The sequence below is a fragment of the Juglans microcarpa x Juglans regia genome, chromosome 8D (assembly GCF_004785595.1).
Source record: "Juglans microcarpa x Juglans regia isolate MS1-56 chromosome 8D, Jm3101_v1.0, whole genome shotgun sequence".
In the NCBI taxonomy this organism is placed as follows: Eukaryota; Viridiplantae; Streptophyta; class Magnoliopsida; order Fagales; family Juglandaceae; genus Juglans; species Juglans microcarpa x Juglans regia.
The window spans coordinates 4,216,161-4,243,571 of record NC_054608.1 but is presented as its reverse complement, the minus strand read 5'-3'; the positions used below and the strand labels follow the sequence as shown (position 1 = coordinate 4,243,571).

The 27,411-nt window shown below is 34.1% G+C and overlaps 3 protein-coding genes across 7 annotated transcripts; 1 reads left to right on the top strand and 2 right to left on the bottom strand.

Moving 5' to 3' along the window:
- Positions 1-732: 732 nt before the first annotated feature.
- LOC121243325 (mitochondrial carrier protein CoAc1-like) lies at positions 733-6,557 on the bottom strand. Its single transcript, XM_041141432.1, has 7 exons — positions 5,677-6,557; positions 4,392-4,477; positions 4,098-4,305; positions 3,310-3,427; positions 2,890-3,074; positions 1,852-1,980; positions 733-1,200 (listed from the first exon to the last, which is right to left on the bottom strand). The coding sequence occupies exons 1-7, from the start codon at positions 5,866-5,868 to the stop codon at positions 1,099-1,101; spliced, it is 1,020 nt and encodes a 339-aa protein (XP_040997366.1). The 5' UTR covers positions 5,869-6,557; the 3' UTR covers positions 733-1,098.
- Positions 6,558-8,252: 1,695 nt separating this feature from the next.
- Positions 8,253-11,229, top strand: LOC121243326 (cytokinin riboside 5'-monophosphate phosphoribohydrolase LOG8). Of its 2 annotated transcripts, XM_041141433.1 has the most exons (8): positions 8,253-8,873; positions 9,349-9,446; positions 9,552-9,582; positions 9,765-9,864; positions 10,023-10,093; positions 10,171-10,314; positions 10,701-10,778; positions 10,956-11,229. In XM_041141433.1, the coding sequence occupies exons 1-8, from the start codon at positions 8,760-8,762 to the stop codon at positions 11,046-11,048; spliced, it is 729 nt and encodes a 242-aa protein (XP_040997367.1). In that variant the 5' UTR covers positions 8,253-8,759; the 3' UTR covers positions 11,049-11,229. The 2 variants fall into 2 exon arrangements, with proteins under 2 accessions (XP_040997367.1, XP_040997368.1); XM_041141434.1 differs by lacking the exon at positions 10,701-10,778 and having other exon boundaries at positions 8,262-8,873.
- Positions 11,230-16,373: 5,144 nt separating this feature from the next.
- Positions 16,374-24,647, bottom strand: LOC121243322 (probable magnesium transporter NIPA9). 4 transcript variants are annotated; one of them, XM_041141427.1, is made up of 9 exons: positions 24,394-24,647; positions 23,961-24,059; positions 23,562-23,760; positions 20,111-20,199; positions 18,359-18,415; positions 18,174-18,232; positions 17,698-17,818; positions 17,256-17,404; positions 16,374-16,888 (listed from the first exon to the last, which is right to left on the bottom strand). In XM_041141427.1, exons 1-9 carry the CDS (start codon positions 24,502-24,504, stop codon positions 16,672-16,674), a joined length of 1,101 nt encoding a protein of 366 aa, XP_040997361.1. In that variant the 5' UTR covers positions 24,505-24,647; the 3' UTR covers positions 16,374-16,671. The 4 variants fall into 4 exon arrangements, with proteins under 4 accessions (XP_040997361.1, XP_040997360.1, XP_040997363.1 ...); XM_041141426.1 differs by having other exon boundaries at positions 23,553-23,760; positions 24,394-24,645; XM_041141429.1 differs by having other exon boundaries at positions 23,562-23,682; positions 24,394-24,644.
- Positions 24,648-27,411: the final 2,764 nt, after the last annotated feature.

The window sequence follows — 27,411 nt, the reverse complement described above, 5'->3', positions numbered from 1 at the left end:
TGGTTTTGTCTGTCTTCCTCCTGACTCCAGCAATTAAAGAATGGCTTAGCCTTAATTCAGGTTGGATTACTCTTCAAATTTCAAAGTGACATTTCCTTTTCATCTTTTTTGTTTTATTTTTTTTTTTTTGTCTTTCTTCCGCTTCCCCTTTTTGGCATTTTGTCCAATGATACAGCAAGGATGATTTAGATCTGGTATTTGAATTTGTGGACAAAGTTACAAAAGTTTCAATTAGAAGGGATGGAATAGAACATGGATAGATGACATTTGACAAGGATTGATGTTAGAAAATCAAATAAACGAAGTGCAATGTTACTCTCTCGATTCTCGATATTATTATCCTTAATCATACCAACTAATCGATATACATTTTAAGTAAGAGTACACGAAGCGACTATTGGGTTTGTATAGTCTGGTTTTATTGGTGTATCGACCCGAATTAATGACTTGACCCGACAAAGATGCATTATGATTTTTTGGCGGATTTTCAATGGCACTGTTTATGATCAGAAAAAACATTAGGCAAAAAAATTGTTCGACAAGTTGCTCGAGCAAAACTCGAGTAAAGAGTTCGCTCGACACTCCACTCGAATGAAGAACGCAAAAAAGTGAAAATTAATATTTCTACTGAGTTACACTATAAATATGTACTTAATGAAAGTACTACGTGTTTTGAATAGTGAGATTTCACCCCAAAGTATATTTTGTGATTCCCTAGTATAATAAAATCCTCTGCAATTCTATAGACGTAGACACATTACTGAACCACATTAATTTTATATCGTGTGATTGTTTGCTTTTATTTTGTTTGTCGTCGTCGGTTTCTCAACAGTGAATAACTAGCTGATAATACTAATAATACTGTGCAAGAAAGAAAATACTAATAAAAGAAATAGAACAAATAAGTTGATCATCCAATTCCATGATTCTTTTGGTCATAAAGCCAGGAAAAGTGACCTGTTATAGCCTAGAGAATGAACATCTCGAGCTTCTGTTACAGTGGCAATGAGGACACTTGGTGTAGTCTTTCTACTATATTGTAAGAAGATTTGGCAAGTCCCTAAATCGCAATAGTCATGAGACCGATGGACGCATTCTTCAGGCAGCAGATATTGCTCGAGTCTTCGATCGAGGTGGAATATGGAGCCAAAATTTCATCAAGTCGTATGCGGTGAAACCAATTGCAACGGAAGGAACAATCTAGGAACATCACATAATTTGTGTTAGCAAGACGTTAGGAATCATGATTCAAGTAAAAAAACTAGTTCCGTGAGCAAGGTGACCCTGAACTCTTAAGAAACTTTGGTCTTTTTATGATAGTCCACAGTGGTCTCAGTGCATGTGACCTACACCAGAAAAAGTATAGCAGAGCCTAAAATGCTTCTTTGAAGCATTTGAAATGTTAAATAAGCCATCATCATACTCACCTATATAATTGAGCTTTGAGAAAATTACTCTCTGCGTGTTGTTTTCTGAAGTGATAAATTTACCAATGAGAACAAGGCCTCAGTGTCGCACTGTTTCTAGGAGACTCATGAAAATATGAAAATTTCTATGCTCCTACGTTTTAATAATTAATAAGTTCAGTGAAGGGCAAAAGTTGGTATTGTTGTGGTGTTTTTATGAGAAATGCTTCAGAGTCGTAAACACTCATCTGGCTCACACTATTTTTACTTTAATACAATCTCAGGAATAATCTTATGTTCTTGAGCTTATAACAAGTATCAAATAACCACTTAGACCAACTGAAGCCCTAGAAAACTTCAATGTAAACCCAATATCAGATATATTGAAAAGCACCGATCAGAAATTCAGCTAGAGTAGGTTGATTCAATAATTACAAACAATTACCTTCATGTAGTTAATGCTCAGACCAGCAAACAACTGTCTCCATCCTTGATTATGAAAAATAACAGTAAGACCTTCTAATGTGTTTCTGTATCTGACATTTCCATGTACTGAAGGTTGCAGATTTTCAACCTGTAATAGCATCCCACAAGTATTGTAAAACACCAATCCATGTAATTCCGGTCTCAAATTCATTTAACAATTACAACTGCATCACTATTTCTGTGAATTTCAAATCAATGGGCAGCAACAGCTTTAATGCAAGTTGCTTCTTTGCTTGTTGCTTTTGAGTTCAAGCCAACCCATGCATACAGAGTAGAGCTGCATAATTATGAATTTCGAATATTCCACATCGTAACACATCAATTTACCAAGTACGTTGTATCTTGTAAGTAAATTATGTACACCCTATGGCACTCTTTTAAGATGAAACAGGCTTTGGCTCATTTCACCATCCCTTAAAGACAGTAATATAAATGAGAAAGTCCTGGTCTAGTAGCCCAAGCTCTTAATCTACCAACAATGTTTCAGATTTGAAACTTATGGCATGGATTGAAATCAGTCCACTACCACTTAAATGAATTGGAAAACCTACACTAAACTAGTCCATTACTACTTTGTCACCAGCGAAATTCTATGTGAGTTGCGTACCATCCACTCTGGTCAGTCACAATGAAAACAATCTGGATTGTGAATAATATGACCCAAAGCATTTAATTAACATGTCAATTCTAGGTGCCTACCCAAGCTTTGATATGTTGCTTACAATCTAATCAAGATGTAGCTAATGCAATAATTTAAACCCAGAGCGAGGGAGCTATTAACCAGCATCCTTGGCATGTTCACTATATGGCTTGCTGAAAAAACTTGAGCCTTATGATGGATGTCCTAAATTTTCTCACCAGCCTAAGGCAATCCTGACAGAGCAGTAAGGGTAGCCAGTACAAAAAATATACTAGGTTTTTATAACCAGGAGAAAAAAAAAAAAAAAATCTGTACTCTGCTGCTGGTCAGTATAGCGATTGTAATGGAGAGCAATACCTGCATCTGTCTCCTAACAACATCTAGTGGGTATGTGAAGGTCTGCCCGAATAAACCAGCTAGACCTCCACAAGAAAGACGCATCACAATGGACTTTTGATGCTCTTCAGGAGCATGCCTCTTGAGTTCCTCGTATATGTAGAACTTTAACCCAGCATAAGGAAGGATTCCAGTGAGTGTTGGGCCTGCTTAAACAAAGGAAACTTGAAATGAATATTAGTGCACTCAATTTGTTTTGATAAGTTTGCGCTCAATATATGGTAGCACATACGGGAAGAGGAACTTAACATGAGAAATAAGTTGGACAATTACTACCCCACCCCCCCCACAAAACCCAAAAAAAAAATGAAACAACCAGGTGCCTTTATCAAAACATCTGATGCCGTGCAAATATCAATAAGATTGAGAGCACATACTTACCTACACCTCGATAAAGTGCACGCATTCCTCCCTCCTTGTACACGCTTCTGAGTACATCTCTTAGGCCATTATATGCAGGTTGAGCATGATTACTCTTCATACCATAAGAGTCAACAACCTACAAAATCATGAAGTAAATAGGAAGAGAAGGTATCATGCAATGAAAAAATTTTAACCAAGCAACAATCACCCAGAAGAGGAAAAGGAGCAGTAAAAACTAAAACCAGCACGAAGTTCCTTGATAGCTTAATCTTACATGGATCATTAATAATGGTTTGGACTTCAAGCAATGAGTTTCAAAGGCATCTAAAGTAGATACTGCTCAGAAAGGACAACATGATAGGTTAGATTCTGTTCAACAACCATCCCGATTCCCATTCAATTGAATCGGTATGCCCTGGTCCTTCTGAAGCATTTTACAAGGGGGGAGGCCAGAACTTCAAGATTGGAGGGGGCAGAACCAATGGGTGATAGTTCAAACAGCTTAAGGATTGGAGAAGGGATAAGAAAAATGTGTATTTGGGGAGCACCTATATAATTTCTCTGAAATTACCTTAACAATTCAGTGTAAAACGAAAAATTATTATGAAGGTCCTAGGGGCCAAGGAATCATATATGTAGGTCCTCCCCCTAATTAACAAAAATTTTGGAATGTTTTGGTGGTAGAAGGATCAATAATTAGTAAGTAATTTTTTTGAAAGTCAGTAAGTACAACTCAGCCAACACCATAAATACTCCCTCCTCGCTTAGAGAAGACAAAATGTTTCATTATTATGCAAGATAAATACCTGATAAGCAAGTTTAGTACGAGCCAGATCTAAAGGATATGTGCATAAAACTGCTGTTCCTCCAGCTGCAGCACCAGCTAAAAGATCAATAAGGGGCCCTGATCCTAATGCATAATAGTTGTTCAAGATCAAACATCGATACTGCTCATACGCCATGAAATGTAAGGCTGCATAAGGAACAATCCGAATAACACTAGCTCCATTTCCTCTAAAACACCAACAAACATAAGTTAAAATAAATTAAAGGGGAGCATAGACATAATAAATGATTGAATTTAATCTGTAAAAGCTTACTTGTAGAATCCTTTAACGCCTTCGTGCTTCAGTAACTTCTTCAAAGATTGGAACACCCCAAGAGAATGGAACCCTCCTGTTCTTGTCTGGAGAAATCCACATAGATACACAAATAGAAAATGAGGGTGTATAAAAAAATATATATGGTAAACATATATCCAGAAATGGATATGATTTTAATATGTATATCCAGAATGGATATGTAAAGTAAGTATTAAGAAAAAGTAGAAGTATGCAACAGTCCTGAAGCATCATACTTAAGAGTTTAGAAAATGAACAAAAAGAGCCATCAAATGCAGCAAATATTTTTTTGAGGATGGCAAACTTAGGCCTTGTTTGGATGTTGAGATGAGATGGGATGAAATAAAAAATCTGTGAATAGTAGTGAAATGGTTTGAGTTAAGATGTTTGATGTGATTTTGGAAAAGGAGAGAGAAAAAAGTTCAATAAAAATATTATAAAGTTAGAATATTGTTAGAATATAATTTTTGTTTTGAGATTTGAAAAAGTTGATTTTTTTTCTTTTGAGTTTTGTTTGGAAGTTTGGAAAAGTTATAATGATTAGGTAATGATGAGATGAAAAAGTTGAAGATTTGAAATTGAAAAGTGTTTGTATTTGAATGATGTTTATGAGATGATATTTCTTGCCCTTTCAGCCAAGTAGGCCTTCCCAAATACCAGGTGAACTATAACAAAATCCAAATGAAACCCCTAGAATGTGTAGATCCTATGCTGCTCATGAAAGTCAATACGACAAATGCCAAACTACAAACAAACTTTTTATATTATTCAAATAATCATACATATGCACCATTTCTTTCTTATATTATTTGCACACACCAATTCTTTGCATATGTCCCTTATACTTGGGCATTTGCCTATTTTTATGATCAATAAAATTTTGTTTACTGATAAAAGAAAAATTATAGTCTTCATATGACTCATTCTTTCCAAATTATTCCACTTCCTAATAACTTCAGAACCTCATATAACTATATACTTAAATCCTCTCCAAAACCACTTAAAAACACTATCCAGAATGCTAATGTGGAAACCCGACTCATGGCATAGGCTAAGTTGCATTCTCTAAACTTGTTTTTTTCCTTTCCATCTAAGAATGATCCTTTAGGACATAAAACCATCAGATTACATAAGCCTATTGTTACAAAGTAAAGCATATCTATAAGAACCAGAAAATAATCTCGAGGTCATTATGTCCAATTATATTAGAAATAATGAAAAAACAACGGCTTAGAAGAAGGGGAAATTTTTACTAATGCTTCACCTGCAAGAGTATTTTGATCCGTTCCAGGGGTGCAACAGCAGTTTTAGCGAATGCTCCCGCTGCGCCTCCAGCAATCAGCTCCTTAACATAAACAGGCATACTGTCAAGATATGAAATCTCTTTGCGAGCCGATGAACCATCGACAAGCCCTGCGACATTTGATGACAATGTGGAACCTTGCGAAGAACCCATCTAAAATCACTTAAAACCAATTGACTAACAGCCTTTGTAGATTTTCTTATCAGCCACCCTGCAGCTTAAAGAACTCCTTATCCCATCTATCTCTAGGAATACAGAAGGAAAAGGCTTTCTGTTCGAAGGGCAGATAAAGTGGCCTGAGAACACCCAGAAACCAAGCGGGCAGGTTCGCAAGCCAATCTTCCTCTTCAATGACGGCAAGATACATTAACAATGCACAGAGCAACTCGCTTAGGTAGATCAAATATCCAAAAGCCCACCTTCAATTATAACAAAGCTCCACAAACACCATTACCCACTTTAAATTGATCAATATAAACCGATTTTCTACAGAAAAACGAAAACTGATATTTCGATCAACACCCGCTTGAGAACAACCAATCTAAAGAATACCCACTTGAATTAAAGACCAAATGATCAATCCCCACTTGTAACCAATCAAAAATTATCGATGAATAGGATAGGTAAAGGACGAGAGCGATCGATAATGTCATGAAAACCCACCAGGAGGAAATGCTTGGGTAGGAGGAGAACAGGTCTGTATAAATATACCTTATAGAAACTTGGAGCAAAAACAAGTACCCGTTCTCCTTCGCCGCCCGAAGGAGGAGGTTTCCTTGAGCTTCTTCAACGAATGGCGATGTAAACTTGTACTCGTCCTCTGTTTCTGTTTCGGTTTCATCGACCTGAAACGCGCCTATTTTTACGAATTTAAAGTCTTTTCTGTTTTTCATCCCTTAGGAGAAGTTTTACGGTACAGCTCTGGTGCAGCTACTTCAGTAGACCGTCAATGAAGGACCATCAATCATCTTGACTCGTGGCATTCGTACCAAACGTAAACCAAACAATTTAAATAATGTAATTTTTTTTTAAAAAAAAATAGAAAATATAAATTTAGAAATAATAGGAAAAGTAAAATAAATAAAAAAGATTGTCTACTCATGGCCTTTATAAGCCACGTAAACCATCCAATTTAGATCGTTGATTCTTTTTAAGTTTTTTTCATTTTTAAATATGTTTAATTTTGTTGTTTTTTTAGGATTATTTTATGTTGTTTTTTTTTGGGAATTATATATATATATATATATATATATATATATACACACACACACTACGTTTTACATGGATCTATTACTAATGGAAATCGCAAATCCTTATAATAGATAGAGTTTACTTTATTTTAAAAGTATATCATTCAATCTTACTTTACAATTTAAGTTTTTATTTATCTTCTTTTCTCTTTTTGTATTTTATTTTTAAGCAATATTAATTGATTGAATCTCGATTAAAACAAATTTGAATCTCTCTCTTGACAAAATTTTATACGCCGTACCATCTAATTATATAAGATGTGACATATTTATTATTATTAAATGATATATTAATGGAATGAAAGCTAGATGATCTTTATCATCATTATTCATTATCCTAATATGTTTTTAATTCGACTTTCTTGATACATTAACATGCATTAGAGGCCATGAGTTTCCGCTACTTAAAAGTTTTGGCATTTTTCTCAAGCAAGAATGGATTCTTTTTAGTAAAGTTCTTCTTTTTATAATGAAAAAAAAAAATCATATATAACGTACTTTTATGTGATCAATGTATTTAGATGACTGAATAAATAGGTATATTTTTTCTAATTATATAATGAAATAAAAAAGAGCAATGTTAGATACAGTTTCTATTTAGAGACTGCAATGCAAGCCTAGGCTATTTTAATTTTAAAATTTTTTAAAATTACAAAACTATCCCTCTTAAAATAATATTTTCTCTCATTTAATAATGTACCTGCACATGCAAGTTATCTTCATCATTGAAAAGGTAAAAGCATCATGAAGGATGAACTGAAGGCACCACTCTATGGTTTTAGAATTTTATAATTGGCTATGAATATTAACTAAATCAAAATAGCAACAATTCAATATTTTTAAATTTTAAAATAATAATAATATTAGAAGGCTTACAATATTTTAACAATATTTCAATTCTAATAACATTTTATTCAACGGATAATAATGATAGAGTTACTATTTTTAACCACCCATTTAATACTTTCTTTATTTTTTAAAATTTTATTATTATTTTCTTTTACTTAATAGTTAAGGAAGTGAATATTTGTGAAATTGTATATTTTAAAAATTTTTCTTAATAATTAAGGATGTTAAAAAAATACTTAAAAATAAAAATAATAAAAAAATAAAAATTTCAAATATACCATAAAATAATAAATGAGTGATAGAAAGTTGTAAGCCTATCATTATTTTTTATTTAAAATTATATAATTTCATATCACTGTCCAAATCGGACGAATAACATCATGATGCAACAGTATCTAATTACAGATGTTGTTGTGCATGAGTCAAATCCAATGGCTAAAGTAACCTTGTCTTCTCTTTGCCGAGTCCTTCACTCCTAACAAATCTATACTCTCTTTTGTAGACTAAACAAAAAAAAACACTACTTTGGAATGGAGAGAAACAAAGAAATATGGTTTTTAATTGATGTATAATAATATTTATTTGTTGTTTTTGTACCTATTTATCATTTTATGTTTTGTGTGATATTGAGTTATAAAGCCGACAGAGAGAAGTTGGATTGGAAAGGAAATGTGTACATGTCGGCTTCTCCTGCTCCCATTCGACAAATATATAAGACCCATTTACTTATCGAATTCAGTTCCTGTTTTTATCAATTTAAAACCAATCCAAATAGCCTTCTTTTGAAGTTCTTCTTCGTTTTTGTGTTTGGGTGACATTGATTTTGATGAGTTCTGGGTTTTTGCAATTGAAGTAATATATGGTACTGCATAACAAATTTTGCCTTTTTGTTTTGATTTTGTTATTTTAATTGTTTGGGACTGGATTGGAGAAAATCAATCGTGAATGGAAGAAGGCAACGAGAGAAGCAAGTTCAAGAGGGTTTGTGTCTTCTGTGGGAGCAACTCTGGCCACAGAAAAGTCTTCAGTGATGCTGCTCTTGAATTGGGCAATGAACTGGTTGGTTTCCCTTTTTCTCTTTCATCTCTTAAGCTTAATGTAGTCTCAAGCTTTGGCGTATGTGTCTAGAACGTGTTCGTTTTGATGATATTGTATTCATCTTTAGGTGCTGTGTACCGGGTGTTTGATGTTTTGAACTGGGATTGTTTTTCCTGTGATAATGGAAGTTATGGAACTGTATTTTGGTCTTGGCCTTAAAATGGCGTCTGATGATTTCAGGTTTTCGTTGGGAGTTGAAAAATCAAAGTTCCATATGGTGGTTGTTTGTTTTTGGTAATGAGATTAGTATTGGGTTCTGGGTTCTGGCTATACAGATCATTAATTTGTCCAACAGATTGATGAATTTGTGGATTTTGCATTGCACGTACCAAACTGTGTATTTCCTGTCTGATCATATATATGGGCATGTTCTTAACCACTATCCTTGATTGGGTTACTCTTGAAGGATTATAAGCTTATGGGCATCTAATAACAGGTGCAGAGGAAGATAGACTTGGTGTACGGTGGGGGAAGTGTCGGGTTGATGGGTTTGATTTCCCAGAGAGTGTATGATGGAGGTTGCCACGTTCTCGGGTATAAATGAAAAACATGCCTTCAGCATTACATTGCCTGTGTCTGTCATCTATAGTCCCATCATTGGATCTATTGATAAAATTCTTAATTTCATTTCATGTGCAGGATCATTCCAAGAGCTCTCATGCCTCTCGAGGTATCATCTGTTAATGCATTGAATCAGATTTCAATTTTTAGCAGCCCTCTAGGGGGAGAAATTTTTATCACGTCCTACCTGATCTCAGCTCTAGTCACCTGCTATGAAAAGTACTTACATATGTTGGTAGTTGAAAAACATGTTCGCATGGTCATTAGTATGTTGTTGGTTAACACTGACAGATATCTGGTCAAACTGTTGGAGAAGTAAGAACTGTTTCAGACATGCATGAGCGGAAAGCTGCAATGGCTCGAGAAGCTGATGCCTTTATTGCTCTTCCTGGTAAATCACCTGGAAAATTCTCAGCAATAGTCAAAAGAAAACAAACAATCACCTTGAGTGTTTTGTTCCATGAAACCGTTGAGATCTTCCTTCACAAATCAAAATGATTACTCTCTTAGTGCTTAATACCCACATATCTTTTCCTTTGGTGGTTTTAGGAGGATATGGGACAATGGAAGAGCTGTTGGAGATGATAACATGGGCCCAACTTGGAATTCATAAAAAAACGGTAACCTACCAATTTGGTGTTTGAAGATATAGAAGAATTGGAAAATTACCATTGTAACTGAATGTTGATTTCTATAGGTTGCTCTGCTAAATGTTGATGGGTACTATAATTCCTTGCTGGCATTATTTGACAATGGGGTCAAAGAAGGATTCATCAAGCCAGGTGCTCGGCATATAGTCCTCTCTGCTCCAACTGCTAAAGAACTATTGATTAAGATGGAGGTATAATTACCTAAATCATCTTCCCCCCATAATTAATTAGGCTTATTGGATGGAAATAAACCCCTCCCTTATTCTTTTCTTCTCGAAAACAAAAGGAAAAAATATGAGAGACAGTTGTAAATTTAAATGCAAGGTTAGCTTCAAAACCTAGTTGTACTCATAGACTGCTTGAAATTATTATTGTAAAAGGCACACCTGACTAATACATGGATTTGAGTCATGTTATTTAAGTGAAACACAAATTTCAGATGAGTTAGGACATATAGAGCCTCCAGATGACATGGCCTCCTCTTATTCATTGTCTATATGTATGAAGAATAGATGCAGCATATTTCATTGATCTCCCCTTCCTTTTTGGCTCTCTCTCTCTCTCATTCATTTGTTAGGCTTATTGGCATGGTAAACATCCTCTTATTAGGGAGACTTGCATGAAATGTTGTTTCAATTCTTTGACAACACCAAAGGCATGTGGTCTGATTGCATAACCTCCTACCTCTAAAATAATAATTTGAAGTTCGAAACCTCCATCTTTCAAATATATCAAAAAATTCTCTGACAGGGAAATGATATTGAGGGAGCTAAAGTCTATTTATTATATCCATACATAATTTTTTTTTCTTTTTATATATATGCTTTTGCAGCAATACACTCCTTTCAATGAACATGTTGCTTCTCATGAAAGCTGGCAGATGGAACAGCTTGGTAATTATCCCGGGCAAGAAAACGCACAGTGATTGCTGGTGGTAGGTCTTTCTGCTAAATTGATTCCTGATGTGATTCATCATCATTTATGTGGAAGAATCTATATAGATGGGACCATTTATTGTTTATTTCTATGTACTTTTGTCGTTCTTTGTGACCTGAATTGTACTAAAATTTTCCTTAATGTTTTATTACAAACCATGGTTTATGGTCGGTTGAAAGTTGAAAGTTGAAACACTATTCTCTAGTCATATCTGGTCGTTACCACTTTGATAAAGGGGCAAAGATACTTTGAAATGGGAAGAGATGGTATGCAGTAGTACAGAATCTTCTCTTTTAAGTGGTGATCAGAGGTCCCACTATAATGGGCTAATTGGACTGGACACTTGATTTGAGGACAACTTGGACTTTTGGGGGGAAGTTATTGAGTTCGAGCAACTCAAAGATGACTTCATCCTGAGGTCTGCTGATGGTAACATAAAAAGGAACGACAGTTCTTAAGCACACTCTGTCGGTAACTTAAAAATAATTTCATTCTAGGCGCATTTTTGGTGCATTTTTTCTGTGACTATTTGCAACTTGATCCTACAGCATCCCTCCAGCCTTGAAATATTTTGATAGTTACATGCAGCAAGAATTCTTTTGTACAAACCTGATCATATGGCCCTTTAAGAAGTGCTGCTCATAAAGTTAGATTTTGCTGCCTTTCTTAAAACTTAAAAAGAATCAGAAAATGTTGAGAGAGCAGTCACTAATTTAGGTATAAAAGTTTATGCCTCGTTTGGCTACGCAGTTCAGACGAGATATTTTGTTAAAAATTGAATAAAATATTGTTATAATATTATTTTTATTTTGAAATTTAAAAAAATTGAATTGTTTATTATATTTTGTATAGAAATTTAAAAAAATTATAATAATTATATGAGATGAGATGAAAATTTAATTTTATGTAACCAAACCAACCCGTTTTCCTTTTGAGTTCATATCTGGTTCATATCATACTTCAAGCAATAAGATGGTGATACCCACTAATTGGTATAGGGTAAGTCAAGAGAGAACTGACATAAGAGTTCAAATTCTCCAGGGATTCATCCTCCAGTCACACCCACGCATTCAATCCTTTTTACAACTTCTTATTTTTATAATTCTCTTTTAAATGGAAGATAATTATGCAAAATTTAAAACTCAAAACAAAAAAAACTTGTATGTTTGATGAAGTGGGGCTATTATATTGGTTTATGTAAAAGGGTTATAAAAGAGTTGTACGAATATCACCGTTTACCGACCGTCGAAGAAAATTGAACAGCCCATCAGAAATCATTTTAACTTATCACTGATAACTAAGATTCTGTTTGGATATAAAAAGTATTTCGTTTCATCTCATCTCATCATTATAATTTTTTTAAATTCTCATACAAAATATAATAAATAATTTAATTTTTTTAAATTTTTAAATAATAATAATATTAAAAAATAATATTCTAAAAATATTTTATTTAAATTTTCACTTTCATGTCAACTCATCTCATCTCAATTTATTATTCAAACGGCATCTAAATAAGATAGTGGGGAAGTTTCAGCTTGTTGGGAAGTCGTTAAATCTGAAGTTTCTTTGTTACATATAGCAGTATTTTCCTGAAAGTAAGAAGCAATAACAATCTAGGTAGTGAAAACTTTGGAGTCCAGACCATAAAACTTTTCATCTATAAATAGTATTCACGATAATTAAAACTCGTCCCTGGTCATAGGGACCCTACTGATCTGCCACTTTTGGAAGTCCCTACTCTTGGTCGTGTTTGTACCTTTTTCTTTGAGCTTGGCCATGTATGTAAGGGTCGTGATAGGGTAGTAACCTTATCCTCATTCTATATGCCAAGCTGTGACTCATGCGGATCTCTCAAGGTCACCAACTGAGGGGTCCTGATGTCATGGCCATCTTCTCTGTAATGAGTCAGGACAGTCTGGTTCTAAACTTCTAGGGCCTTACAATTATTTTTTAAGAATAACTCTTACTGTAGTTACAAAGTGATTATATAAAATTAATTTTATAAATTGACGTGACTTGATATAATTTGTCAAATTGTAAAATTATTTTTATTATAAAGTAGATCTAATGGATCAGATGAAATTACGTTAGTTTGTATAATTATTTTTATATAATTCTTTTGTGGATGTAATAGTCTTTTTTTTCAAAAGATATTATGGCTTGTATAAATTAGGTACAAATTCACTCGATAAGTTGTAATGGTATATAAGTCTGACGTGTGATTTCTACCAATTTTGTACTTTATACATTCATAGGTCTCATTTGGTTATAGAAACGGTTCCATCTCATCTCATTTAATTATTATAATTTTCAAATTCCTACACGAAATATAATAAACAATTCAACTTTTTCAAATCTCAAAATAATAATAATATTAAAAAAATAATATTTTAATAATATTTTATTTAACTTTCATTTAAAATTATCTCATCTCATCTCACTATCAAAACATAGCGTAAAGTTTGAAAATGTGATACAAGCGATCCAATTGAAAAATTATAATTTGATCTGTAATAAATTATCTTATAGATCATATCTTATAGATCACATCCTATTATGTTAACGCTTGCAAATTGAAGAATTCCACCTAATAAAACAATAATCACCTTGACTTGTAACATAATTATAGTAAATAATGCACAACTCCATCATCTAATCTTTTGCAGAATGGTTTGGCTCCATATTACCTTGATGTGTCCCATCAAAATCATGAATTTTGTAGGATACCATACGATTTGGAATAATATGGCATTTTGTTCTGCATTTTGATTTTTTGACACTAGTGGTAGGATTTTTTTCTTTCCTGGTGATGGTGGACCTCTGCATCTGGTTCATCATGAATATGAGGAGGAGGAGGAAATGGCTGTAACTTCTCTATTGGCCCCCCACCCTTCTGTTCGTTCCTTATCCCAAGTGGTTTCTTTTTAACGTTTGAAATTCATTAAGAGATCGCTTGTTTTAAGAGATGAAATGAGATGAGATGAGATAAAATTAAAGTTAAAAATTAAATAAAATATTATTAGAATATATTTTTTAATATTTATAATATTTATTTTATTTTATGTAAAAAATTTTAAAAAATTATAATAATAAAATAAAATAAAATAAGATATTTCTTCGAAACAAACTAGACTAACTGTTTGGTAGATATGTACCATGAAGTGACTGCAGAGGTATATGACCATTAATGTTTTGTTTTTTTGGGTGGCGGGGCCCCCTCAATAACTTTTATTAACTTAAAATCAGGTCTTGTTCGCCTCAAAAAAAGTCAAATAATAAAAGGTCTTGTTTCCCCCCCAGTTTTTGTCCTTGTCGTTCTTGTCATTGTTACCATCATTTTGCTGTCTGTCATCGAAATGACTAAGGCCCGTTTGGTTGATAATTCAGTTAACATCAATTTAATTTAATTTAATTTAATTTTAAGTTAAGTTTAATATTTAAATATTTATTTTTTAAATTATATACACGTGGGAATAAAATTGTGAGATTCTATCATTATTTTATTTTCATATGAAATTTATAATATTTTTCAACTTCTCATAATCTAAATTCATCTTAACATTTAAATACATTTAAATTTATTTTAGGTGGACTCCACAAAACTCATTTCACCATTTTAACTCATTATTATTCATAAAGAGATCAACTCAGTTCAACTCAACTCAACATTCAAATACAGTCTAAATGCCTCAAGAGAGAGAGAAGTAAAAGGGGAAACAAAGAGAAAACATTTAGTTTGGGTATTGAGGTGTATATTGAGAATACCTCATTATTATTTATTATTTTATTATTACTTTTCACGTATTTTTATTACTATTTAATATTTTATTATTACTATTTACTATTATTTACTAAGGCCCGTTTGGTTGATAGATTTGGACTTCATTTGAATGTTAAATTGAATTGAATTGAATTGAGATGATAAAATATTATTTTTTAATATTATTATTTTGAGATTTAAAAAAGTTAAATTATTTATTATATTTTTTGTTGAGATTTAAAAAAGTTGTAATGATGAGTTGAGATGAGTTTACTTACCAAACGAAGCCTCAGTTGACATCAATTTAATTCAATCTAATTTTAAGTTAAGTTTAATATCTAAATATCTAATTCTTAAATTATTAAACTTATCTCAAGTTAAAACTTCTTTACATGTGGAATCCACAACCTTTTTCAATTTAATACTTTCTTTACACACGGGATTTACAATCTTTTTCAACTTCTCATAATCTAAGCTCATCTTAACATCTAAATACATTTAAATTCATCTTAAGTAAACTCTACAAAATTCATTTCACCATCTTAACTTACTACTATTCATAAAGAACTCAACACAATTCGACTCGACTCAACTCAATTCAACATCCAAACGCAGCCTAAATGCCTTAAGAGAGAAGTAAAAGGGAAAACAAAGAGAAAGCATTTAGTTTGGGTATTGAGGTGTATATTGAGAATACCTCACTATTATTTATTATTTTATTATTATTTTTTATCTATTTTTTATTATTATTTAATATTTTATTATTATATTTTACTATTATTTATATTATTTACAGAATAATTAAAAATACATCATTACCTAAACGCAACCTTAAAAGAGGTGAAAATCTCAAGCTTTTTGTACTATCAAGGACAAAAGATTAAACATGGAGGAGAAAGAGCAAAAAAAAAAAAAACTTGTACTGTCAAGGACTAATAATACAGCCACCCTTCTGAAGCGGTGTCCGCAGCATAACTTCTCCAACAACCATACATGATTATGCTTTGTAGCTTAAAATTGGAGAGAAAATGAAAAAGAGGACTGTGAACGCTTGATGAATTTCTTCATTTTGTTCTGGCAGATTAGGGCTCTTTCACTTAAAAGTACTGCTTGTAAAAGGGAATATCATATCTACAGGGTAATGTAAAGATACATCCTCGACATTTTGACATGATAATATTTAATTTTAAAAGAATTTTAATTCTAAATTGTTTTTTCAAATCAAATATTATCATGTCAACGACGTGACCACACCTATAGAAATAATGTAAAAACTATCTTGTCATTAGAGATTAGGCAAAGATTATCATACAAAACTCAGAAATGTCAATATTTATGATATCACCATCCCAAATAACACAAAATAATTGAGACTAAGGCCTAGTTTGGTATTCTCAGATTACCTCACTACTATTCATTATTTTATTATTACTTTTCACCTACTTTTCACTACTATTCAATATTCTATCATTACTATTCACAGAACACCTGAGAATAATACCTCACTATCCAAATGCAACCTAAATGGAATGGAAAAGAAAAGGATACGAGTTTCAAGATACAAGGATTTTAAATCAGGCAAAGCATGTCAAGGAGAAGGAATGACCCACAAAATTACATGCCCTCTAAAATAAGCAAGCAGGATCGTACTATACACCCCACCCTCAATAAAGAACAACTCAATGTCATCTACAAGCCCATCAACAAGAGTCTAAACATACACACGTGATAATCTTCTTACTATTGTCACTTCGAGTCTTCTTCAGGAAGAGGTTATGCCAAATGATGCAATGTTGCCGCCTAGATAACAGCACCTGGGTTTGTATCCCTAATATTGGCTATTGTCAATTCAAGCCTTCTCTTTAGGAGATGATACCAAATGATGCAATGTTGCTGCCTGGATGACAGCACTTGGGTTTGAATCCCTAACACGGACAGATCCAGATCTTCTAGCATTGAAATTCCTCTCAACACCACTTGGTATGAGATGTCGTAATGGCCATGGAAGGTGTCTCACCAGCCGTGATGAACTCACGAGTAAAACCACACCAATAATGATAAGGAACCTGCAGTAAAGAAATGAAAACAGCAAATAATAAACATAATGGCACCCAGATACGGAATACAAGGACTCAGATCCCCATATCACCTCAATCCACAAGAACCAGGTGCCGCAAATTGAGAATAAGGGCTTGTATTATTAATGGATCCTTCGAATAATGAGTATATAACCAGTAATTAATGACCAAATGTTTCAAACTGCATATTTTTACCTAATTAATTTTGACTGATAACTATGACATTGAGAAAGTGCCAGGCATAAATTGAGATAAATTGATATTCACTGTGTATCAAGCTTTAACAAGGTTTGGTTTTAGAAGGTTTCTTCTGTAGGCACATTGAATTACAAAATAGTGCAGTATTTTAAATTACCATCCAAGCAGAAGTGAAACACGAGCTGTTGGTGCTTCAGGTAATTGTTCGCCTAATGCAAGCATACCAGCAAGAACACCAGTCACAATTGATGCCACAGCAGCACACGTGGCTACTACAATTGCTCTCCCATGCTTTAGACCCCGAGTCTGTAAAACTTGAACGAAGAAGTATGTTATGATAACGACTGTTTGTGCCAATTTTTTACAGAATGCCACTAGTTTCAATTAAAATGGTTCCTCCTAGGCAAATACAGCAATATGGACAGCCAAACATATGAGAGAACATTCAACCAATTCTCTCCCCAAAACAAAATAAAAGGTACACACATGATGGTATGTTGTAGAAAGTATCAATTTGGCTAAAAAAGATTAAATAGCTCAGATACAGGTCCATCAACATACCGAAATTAAATTGTCAATTTGTCAACCATTTGAAGTACCTGATAATAAAATCCTGTACCACTACAAGAAACACTGATTGAAATGCATATTGGTACCAGCATCCTGTGGAAGCCCTGCTCCAAAAATACAAAGCCCATCTTTGAAATTACAGATGCCATCCTGCAATCAGTTGTATTAAAATTGCTCGATAGGTTTTAAACAAATGAATTTGCTTAAGAAATCCAGTTCTGCTCCTGACATAAATTCAATTTCATGTCAGAAAATGATTTGAACACAATTATTGCCTCAAATGGAAAACTATATAATGTGTATTATGATCTTTCAATAAAAGAATGTACTATTTGATTTAACAAACATCACAAGAGAACGAGACAAGACACTATATGTAAGTTGTAAGATGAAAAATTGTCAATAGTTCAATCATGCTTTACCATGTTAGCTCTGTCAGAAATCACACAAAAATATGAGCAGGAAAAAAAATAGTGCAAAAATTTAGTTCGAGAGGATATAGTACCCGAACAAAATGCCAGATTCCAAACCATATATAATTTCTTCAACAACTTCATATTCCATCTGGATCAAAAGAGTGTCAATAATGAGACAAGGGGTGGGAGTAGAAGAGTTGTGCTAATAGTAAAAGAAAAGAAATTAAAAAGCATATCTTGCTTAATGTGAACATCACTAAAGGGGAATTTTTACCATCTCCTGTTCTTTTCGTTGCCGTTTGTAGATACGAAGCCACCCATTAAGAAGTACCTAAGAAAAAGAGTTCTACAACGTTTACAATGATCCCATAATTGAAAAATCCTACCATGCTTACAATGATCGCATAATTGATAACAAAACCACATCCCAAGTATCAGCATTATTATGACAAACCTCGCCCCACTGCTATGTTACAGATAAATATACCATCAATTGAGGTCTTCCAAGCAAAGAGCAATGCATAAAACTAATTATGTCCGTCAAGTCCAAGTAGCCAAACACTAGTAACATAACTAAAGTATTCACAACACTGCACTTTGCACCAAGTCAGTAACATTTAAAGCAATAAAACTAGGCCTCATTATGGAATGGACTACAGCAATCACTCATTCTGAATCTTGTAGTGTCGTTGATTTCCAAATGAAGTAAACATCATCATTTAATGTATTGATACACCTACAACCATTTTTACAACCCTTTATACAAAGATGTTTTAAAGTGAGGGTATTTTTTGTAAAATGATGTTACTTGTATCAGTTATTTTACCAAAATACCCCTCATTTAAAACATGGTTGTGTAAAGGGTTGTAAAAAAGGTTGTGTGTCTATCATTTTCCAAGAGGGAATAAAAACAGAATAAAGGGACAGCCTAGTGACAACATAGGCCAATGTCATTGGCAACTGTACATCTTAAGGTTATAGCAGTCTAAATGCATGGACAATTGTTGCCACACTTATTATTAGCATAATTTCTAACGATCTGAGGAAAGCCCATGCTACATATCACTTCAAAAGGACTGGTCAAACTGGAGCTCATTGGAATCATTATAAAAGCCAAAAAAAGGTTCTCCCAGATAATGTGGAAACCCATTTACTACCCTTCTATACTCAATCCTGGACCTTACAACCTTCCTCACTCAAATCTCTTATGTCCTCGTCAGACCATTCAGCTCAAGTCCCACAACTCTAGCTGGGATTTACTGTAATATCATTTGTAATCATTCAAGGAAAGTCCAAGCCACATCAAGGTCACAATTGGAACATTATTGAAACCATTATAAAGGCTAAGAACTTCTCCATCCTAGACAATGTAAAATCTCATTCAGCACCCTTCTGTACTCAATCTAGAGTGTTACAAACCTTACTGTTGGTCCTACTAAAACAAGATGTCATCATTAAGGAAACATATACTACATGTTACTACTCTAATTTCACTTATAAAAAAAAAAAATGTTACTACTCTAATTTCATACTAGGTATCTGCAATAGAGTTCGTGAACAAAAATTAAAATCTAGTTTATACTTTATATTGAATGCTGAAAAGGGTCTGTGCAGACAACACTAAGTACTTTGGATTTGAGGTTTTGCTTGGTTGCAAAAAGCATCACATCTTCAAATTCCAAATGTAATGAATAAATTACCATGTCTGGCATGATTGTTTTAGAGGTCCATGAGCCAGGTACCTAAGACACATGTACAGTTGGCAGCAATTCTATGCAAATTGCACCAACAACGAATTGAGGCAATAAATTGACATGAGACCTTACAACAACTTCATCCAAACAGGATTCTTATGAAATCCAGAAGAAAATCCTCTTCAATTTCAAGTTTTGATACCATAATCTTGTCACATGAACAGGAGTTGACGATTTTCTTTTTCTTTTTTTTTTCTTTTTTTTATCAATGAGTTGACAAACTCTTAAATGTCTATACTTAGCTCAGATCGTGCATAGGATAAGGTACCTACAAACAAGATGGCAACAATGAATGCCAGCCATGGTAAATGAAAAATAGATATGACAGTAGCCTCTTGCTCCTCACCTCCAGCGCCAACTCCTGTAAATACAAAAAAACCATATACAACTTAGAAATGCTCAATGGGACGGTAACTTGGAATGTCACTTTTACTAGAAATGCTCAGGATTGGGAATTTGATGAGATGGCAGCCTTTTTTAGCCACTTGTATTCAGCAAAGGTAGGAGGAAATGGGGGAGACCGTATGTTGTGGATTCAAATGGGGAGAAAATTTTTTACCGTTAAATCTTTTTACAAGGCTTTGACAGTACAACAACCCACCTTTTTTCCGTGGAAGAGTATTTGGAAAGCACAAGTTCCGCCTAAAGTTGCGTTTTTTATTTGGACAACTGCGCTTGGAAAGATATTGACGGTTGATAACTTAAGGAAGCGAGGCATGATGGTCATGGAGTGGTGCTACATGTGCAAAAGAAATGGAGAATCAATAGATCATTTGCTTTTACATTGTGAGATGGCGGGGGAATTATGGACTGGTATCCTTGATAGAGCCGGACTGAGTTGGGTAATGCCTAGCATGCTGGAACAGGAGGCATAACAGTGCACAATTGGCAGCAGCGTGGCGTATGATAATTTTGTGCTTAATGTGGTGTCTATGATCAGAAAGGAATGATAGGTGCTTTAACAACAAGGAGCGTGCAGTGGGAGAAATATGGAATTTTTTTGTATTCTCTCTTTTACAGTGGATTTTTGCTATTGTATTGAAGGGTGGAGTGTCCATGAGTTTCTATCTTCTTTTCAGCTCGCTAGAATGTAATTAGGTGTCTCACTTTGTATACTTCCTATGTACTTGGGCATTTGCCTAGTTTCATTCTATTCAATAAAGCTATCTATTTACTTATAAAATAAAATAAAAAAACTTATACCATACAGGTAAAATCAATAAAATAAACCAAATAAAAAATTATAAGTTGGTAATATTATTCATGAAAAGCTGTGAGGTTGATGCCCAAGTTTTTATTGATATAAGACTTCCTTACTTATAAAAAAAAAAAGTACACATGTAGCATACAGGAGATACTCCTAAACAAAAGAAAAAAAGAGCAAGAAAGTCCTGAAAACTAGAAACATGAACATTCATCCGAAGATAAAGAGTATTAAGTAAAACATCCCTAAGGATGTTGAAAGCATTAGATAATTAGATCACCTGAATATTTTTTTAGATGCTTTTGGTGACAAGCAGGAAAAAACTTGGTGGGAAAAGCACATATTTCTCTCTCTGTCTCTCTCTTTACCAAAACCCTCTCCCCATTCCTTAAAAGTCCTCCCACTGAAGGGAGGAGAACTACACTAGATCTGGCCCCCTCCCTGCTCCTCCCTCCTTCCCCTTGGTCTTTTACCCCATTTCTCCTACTCTTTCAACCTTTCTCTTAGATACCTAGAGGATAGATCTAGGGCTTTCCACCCACCAAACCACCACGCGATCACTAAGATTAGAGTCGCTGCCCTTTTCTCCACCATCACCAGCCATCAACTACCCCAAACCACCGACGTGTGGCTGCCACGCATCATCAACGGCACGCATTGCTGCCACACGCCACCTCCAAACTGTGGTTTCTAAACCTCCTTTGACCAGGATTTTCGTCACTATCCTCTACTAGATAGTCCTCGGCTCGTTTGTTGGCCTATTTACCCTTTTTCTCCCTTTCTCCTCCATTTAAACCCTTTGCCATTTTTAAAACCTCTGATCTGCTATCGTCTACTCACCCACAACCACCAAACACCCCTCCTCTAGTTTGGCCATAAGCTCCTCCATCACTCTCCACTGCCAGTCATTTTATTTCAACGTGTGCATGGTCCACACCCAATCTATTTGGTGGCATGTAGGGCCCACAAACCTCCTTCTTTGACAGTAGTTCAAAAGTTTTAGTTCTCCTTCAAGGGACAGTCCTTTGTTTCTCTTTTGCAGAAAGCAGGTAATCGTAAAAGGAGGAATCCGCCTGAGGAGGGGCTCGTGTCTGATTAGCTAATTGGTGAGGCAATGGCTTACCAAGGCAATGATCAGTAGCTGGTCCAGGAGGATGATCAGCCACATTGGGACTAAGACACGGCCCAGACTCCTACGGGAGGCAGTAGTGGGAAATTTTCCGTAAGGAGCAATGCCGCGTGGAGGTAGAAGGCTGTCGTGAACTTCTTTTCCTGGAGAATAAGCAATGACGGTATCTGGGCATGCTTTCTATTCCAAGGATATGGAAAATTAAGGCGTGGGAAGCTCCACCGGAATCTCCGAAGCAATACAGTCCAATGAAATTAAGTAAAAACCCACCTTTTATGACGAATCTTTTCTTGGCTCCACCAAGAATAAGACCCAGACCATATTTTTTGCCTCCATTGCCCTTTTCTAATTGTATTTCTATGCATTGTATTCATTGCAGTGAGACAATTGTTGGGTCCCCCACCCCCTCCTTTTGTATTTCTCTTGTTAATTTAATGAAATGTTGGTTATAATAAATTAAAAAAAAATATTAGAAAAAATTTGATGGTTTAGGGATAATAAAAAAAAGTGAAACCAAAAGGAACAAGAAATCATCAATATTCACACACACTAAAGCATCATGTTGCAAAATATATTTACATATTAATTTGAAAAGGAATATATCCTTTAACATTTACTTGATATAATTGTCATCAGGTCATGATTCTAATAAATATGAGAACCATCGAGACCAATTATGTTTTTTAATATGTTTTTAATTGGGCACATTCTCGGTTCGATCTTTCTATAAGTCTTTCACACAGGTGCAGAACACTCAGTTTCCATGGAGGAGGATCTGGCGTAATAAGGCACTTCCTAAAGTGACTTTCTTTGTCTGGACAGCTTCTCTGGGTAAGATATTGATGACAGATAATTTGCAGAAACGCGGGGTGATTGTATAGATTGGTGTTGTGCAAGAAGAGTGGTGAGACTGAGGATAATCTTCTACTGCATTGTGAAGTTGGTAGAGTACTATGGGATGAGGTGTTTTGCAGATTAGAGTTAGCGTAGTTATGCCTGCCACAGTGTAGGCGCTTTTGGCTAGTTGGACAAATTTAGGAGGTATTCCACAAATCACAGTTGTGTGGAGATGGTTTCTATTTGTATTCTGTAGTGCTTATGGCAGGAGCGAAATGACAGGACGCTCGAAGACAAGGGGCACTCATTTGAGGATCTTAGATCTCTTTTTGTTAGAACATTATTCCTATGGGCCATACCTATAGATTTTAATGGTCTAGCCTTCATGATTTTCTTGTTTCCTTTTCTTCATCCTAGATAGGTGTTTCCTTTTGTATACCATCTTGTATACTTGGGTTATACCTATTCTATTAATATAATCGTTTACTTATAAAAAAAAAAATATATGATTTTTACTACTATAACCATAAAGAGCTTAAATTACCGATAGTACCGATGCCCGCCAAAGTAATGCCCACCCAGTCAATAGCATTCATGACTTCCTTCAAATAAAAATGGGAAAAGACAGAAAGAATAGCAAGTCCGCAGCCAGAAACTGGTTGGATAACAGATACCTGAGAAGACATCATAAAGAACGAAGCCAAGGTTAAAAAATCGTCCAAGAGCAGCATAATATGCATCCAGAAGTTCAACTGCAGCAGCACCGGTGGAAAAGAAATCATCTTTGATATTTGGTAATTGGATGTGCGCATCCAGAACTTCATCCTCAACAAAATAACAATAGCATTGGCAGCTTTCTATTTATATAATTATTTATTTTTCTGTTGGGAATACTGAACAGTGTCATAACGTAAATGATAAAGATACGAAAGCTTGATGTAGATGCACTTACAGGGGCTTGAGATAGTGCCCTCAACATCAACAGTGCTCCAAATATATCCATTAGAAAACCAACCGCCCAAGTTTTGTTGAAAGCATATGCCCTTATCACCTATAAACACAAACAAATGTACATTTACACCAGCACCAATTATCAATCAATAGGAGGGCGTGCAGGACGCTGTGTTTGGTTGCATGGATTCAGAATTGAATCTCGATTCCGCAAAATAGGACATGAAATCAAACTGTAATCATGCATCAGATTTTTACAAAATTGCATCTTTTCACATTCATCTTGGTTGAATTTTTTTCCGGGATTTAACATTACCCACCATAACTCAGATCAATTAAAAGAAAATAAATACAGAATCACAGAAATCAATAATGGGGTGGTCAGAAAATCTAAATAACGCAAAGAAAAAAAGGAGCAAAGGTTGCGGGCGTGCCTTGAACTTGAAAGAGAGGGGGGGAAGAATGAGAGTGCCCTTTTTCTGGAGGACTTTGCCGATGTTGTTACCGGCGGTCGCAGCTAACGTCAAAAAGATCGATTCCCACATCTCTCTCACTCTGAAGAATCACCGACAAAGGTTTCCAATTGGGTCTATAGCAAGCGATGGCTTTTCTATTCGGTTGTTGGTTACTGCGCTCTCTGTGTAACGGCACATGCTTGTTTCTCACGTATTGATGTGCATAGTATTTGAATTGTGAATGGAAGGCATTTTATTTGATTTTCTTTAAGACGATTTTTACTGCATTTTTCCAAATAATATATATTTTTGTGGGAGGATTTAACTTAAAAATAAAGTTCTTTATCGAAACGTTACAAATTAATGTTCATCGATCTATATTTTGTCATCATATTATTAAAAAAAAAAAATTTACGAGTCTATTTTTTTGTACACTCAACATACCGCTGATATGAAAACAAGTCATATTAATAAATTATTAGCAGTTTAACTTTTTAAAATTATAATAATTATCATAACAAATGTTGTATTAACAAGTCCACTTATGTAACAATGCTTTTATTATTATTATTATTAGTTCTTACCACTAGTATGTTATGTGCACAATTTTGTACTACAAATAATAATGGTTGATATTGCAACAAACCCAAAAGGAAATTAAGTGGATTGTAACAATGTTAATATAAATAAATATATTTACATACACACATATATAGAAAGATCATGCTAGCGGGCCGCTCAATGTTTATCGCTAGGCATACCACTAGTTATAAATTTTTTCTTCTTTTTTTTTTTAAATTTTTTTAAGTATTCTTTTAACATTCTTAATTATTAAGAAAACAATATACAATTTCATTAATAGTCACTTCATTAACCAATGAGTAAAATAAAATATTAAAAATTAAAATATATGAGCGGTAAGTTTGAGATACTACTCCGATGCCGTAGTGCCACATCTGTATAATCAATGGTCAAAATCAATATTGACCTAGAATAATAGGTCAAAATATTTTTTTCATATATGTTCGTGGCATGACACATGTCATAGTTTATAGACAGTTCAGTTTAGATATTGAACTGAGTTGAATTTTTTATAAATAATAATAAATTGAGATGATAGAATGAGTTTTGTGAGACCCACTTAAAGTGAGTTTAAATATATTTGGATGTTAAAATGAATTTAGATGTATTTATAAAAAATTAAAAAAGGTTGTGGGTCCAGCATGTAAAGAGGTGTTGAGTTGAAAAATGTTAAGTTTCACGTAAAAAAATTTTGAGTTGAAATAAATTTAGTGATTTGAGAATTGAGTGTTTGGATGTTGGATTCAATTTAAAATTAAACTGAACTGATATCAATTTAGTCCTATTTCCAAATGAGATTACGAACTCTACATGTTTGTATTTCTCTCTAAAGTCTAAACTGTAAAAGGAACTTGAGGCATAGAATTATTCGAAATTCTAAACTGCCATTGTATTTCAATAATTTTTTTGATTTTATCGTTAGGTTCTAGATTTAAATAGAATTTAATGAACATTAAAGCCTTTAATTCATGCACCTTCCACCGCCTCGAGATTACAAAAAACCCACTTTTGGTACCAAGTCATTAAAGCTTAAACAATAAAAAAGAGGGAAAAATCGGATCTTACAATAGATTAGAGATGGCTTTCTCGTGAAAGGAAGAAAGTGGAGTGATTGGGCACACCTACTCCTCTCGAGTAGGTACACCGGACAGGTGGCATGATCGAGTCCAATCACTCTATCTGATATCGATTCGAATTTTGCTGATGAACAATATCACATCATTTATTGTAATATTTATTATACTTACAAAAAATAAAAATAAAACATAACAATAATTTTTGTGTTAATTTGGCTTATATATTAGTGGTGTATTGAGTGAATAATCAACAATAGTGTTTAAAATGGAATTTTTCCAATTATTTTCTCAGTCCCAAGAAAAAAAAAAACCAAAAAATTTTAGAGATACAATCGAAATGATTTGTACAAATTTTAATAGACAAGTTCCACGTAAGTCTTTTATAAAAAAGTGAACTCCACATGAAAAAGTATATATATATATATATATTTTTAATAAGACCCGTATTTTTACAAAAATTTATATAAAATTTATCTATTTAAAACTTGTAACTAACATTAGTCTAAACCATCCCCATTACATGCCGTGTCATGAACTTTCAGCACAAGGGTGTAAACTGTAAAGCTTTGTAGGTGGCATGACATGGAGACAACCCAAGTCTTTGACTGATGCAGCCTGCAAGTGTCGTTGACAGGACTAATCAGAGTATCTAGATCTTGTGGTTAAGTTGTTTTCACGTTCTACGAAATTTCTAGGTGACAATTGTAAAGGCAAAGACTATGGACAGTTCTTCGAGAGAGACGTGTTAGACCCCAGAGCACGGAGGGAATCTATTCAAACTTTGATAATATACCATTTACTTGATCGGTACACCAACCATATAGATGGAAAATCCAGCAAAAGCCTCTTGGAGTGTTCTGAAACCAAGGGCTCTTCTACCATTTGTGATTTGGCCAAATAAAATAGAAGAAAAACTATGAAAATACCATAGCTGATAGTTGCAAATTCAGTGGCAGCTAACTTGATTTTAACATGAATGATGCGAGCTGACACAAAAGATCACACCCATTATAGAGTTTACACAAATCATTTTCTTTAGCTAAGGATGTGCTCAATCTCAAAGGATTTTTTTTTTTTTTTTTTTTTTAATGATGGGGGAACCATCCCACGGTAGAGTCCTTAGAACTCACACATGGAACCTAAATTCTCGGGGAGACTAGCACAGAAACTCACCGCCATGATCTCCCACTTAAATCGCAATTTGATCCCAAAAAGAATCGAACAAGTGACATGGAGCTCATGCACACCTGTTCGCCCTTACCAACTACCCACAGGTGGGTGGTGCTCAAACTCAAGTCGAACGCAAAACTTGAGAAGAGAAGATAAATTCTTAAGATTC

Bases quoted from the DNA above. Each gene is read 5' to 3' on its own strand.
- LOC121243322 (XM_041141426.1), bottom strand. From the start codon at position 24,504: ATGTGGGAATCGATCTTTTTGACGTTAGCTGCGACCGCCGGTAACAAC. The intron at 24,060-24,393 runs GCACGCCCGCAA...TTGTGTTTATAG, and splicing joins CCCTCTCTTTCAAGTTCAAG to GTGATAAGGGCATATGCTTT. The intron at 20,200-23,552 runs GTAATTTAAGCT...TTGTATTTACAG, and splicing joins GGCGGGCATCGGTACTATCG to GAGTTGGCGCTGGAGGTGAG.
- LOC121243325 (XM_041141432.1), bottom strand. From the start codon at position 5,868: ATGGGTTCTTCGCAAGGTTCCACATTGTCATCAAATGTCGCAGGGCTT. The intron at 4,306-4,391 runs GTAAGCTTTTAC...TTGGTGTTTTAG, and splicing joins GGCGTTAAAGGATTCTACAA to AGGAAATGGAGCTAGTGTTA. The intron at 1,981-2,889 runs GTATTGCTCTCC...ATGCTATTACAG, and splicing joins TTGTTAGGAGACAGATGCAG to GTTGAAAATCTGCAACCTTC.
- LOC121243326 (XM_041141433.1), top strand. From the start codon at position 8,760: ATGGAAGAAGGCAACGAGAGAAGCAAGTTCAAGAGGGTTTGTGTCTTC. The intron at 9,447-9,551 runs GTATAAATGAAA...TTTCATGTGCAG, and splicing joins GGAGGTTGCCACGTTCTCGG to GATCATTCCAAGAGCTCTCA. The intron at 10,779-10,955 runs GCATGTGGTCTG...ATGCTTTTGCAG, and splicing joins ATTCTTTGACAACACCAAAG to CAATACACTCCTTTCAATGA.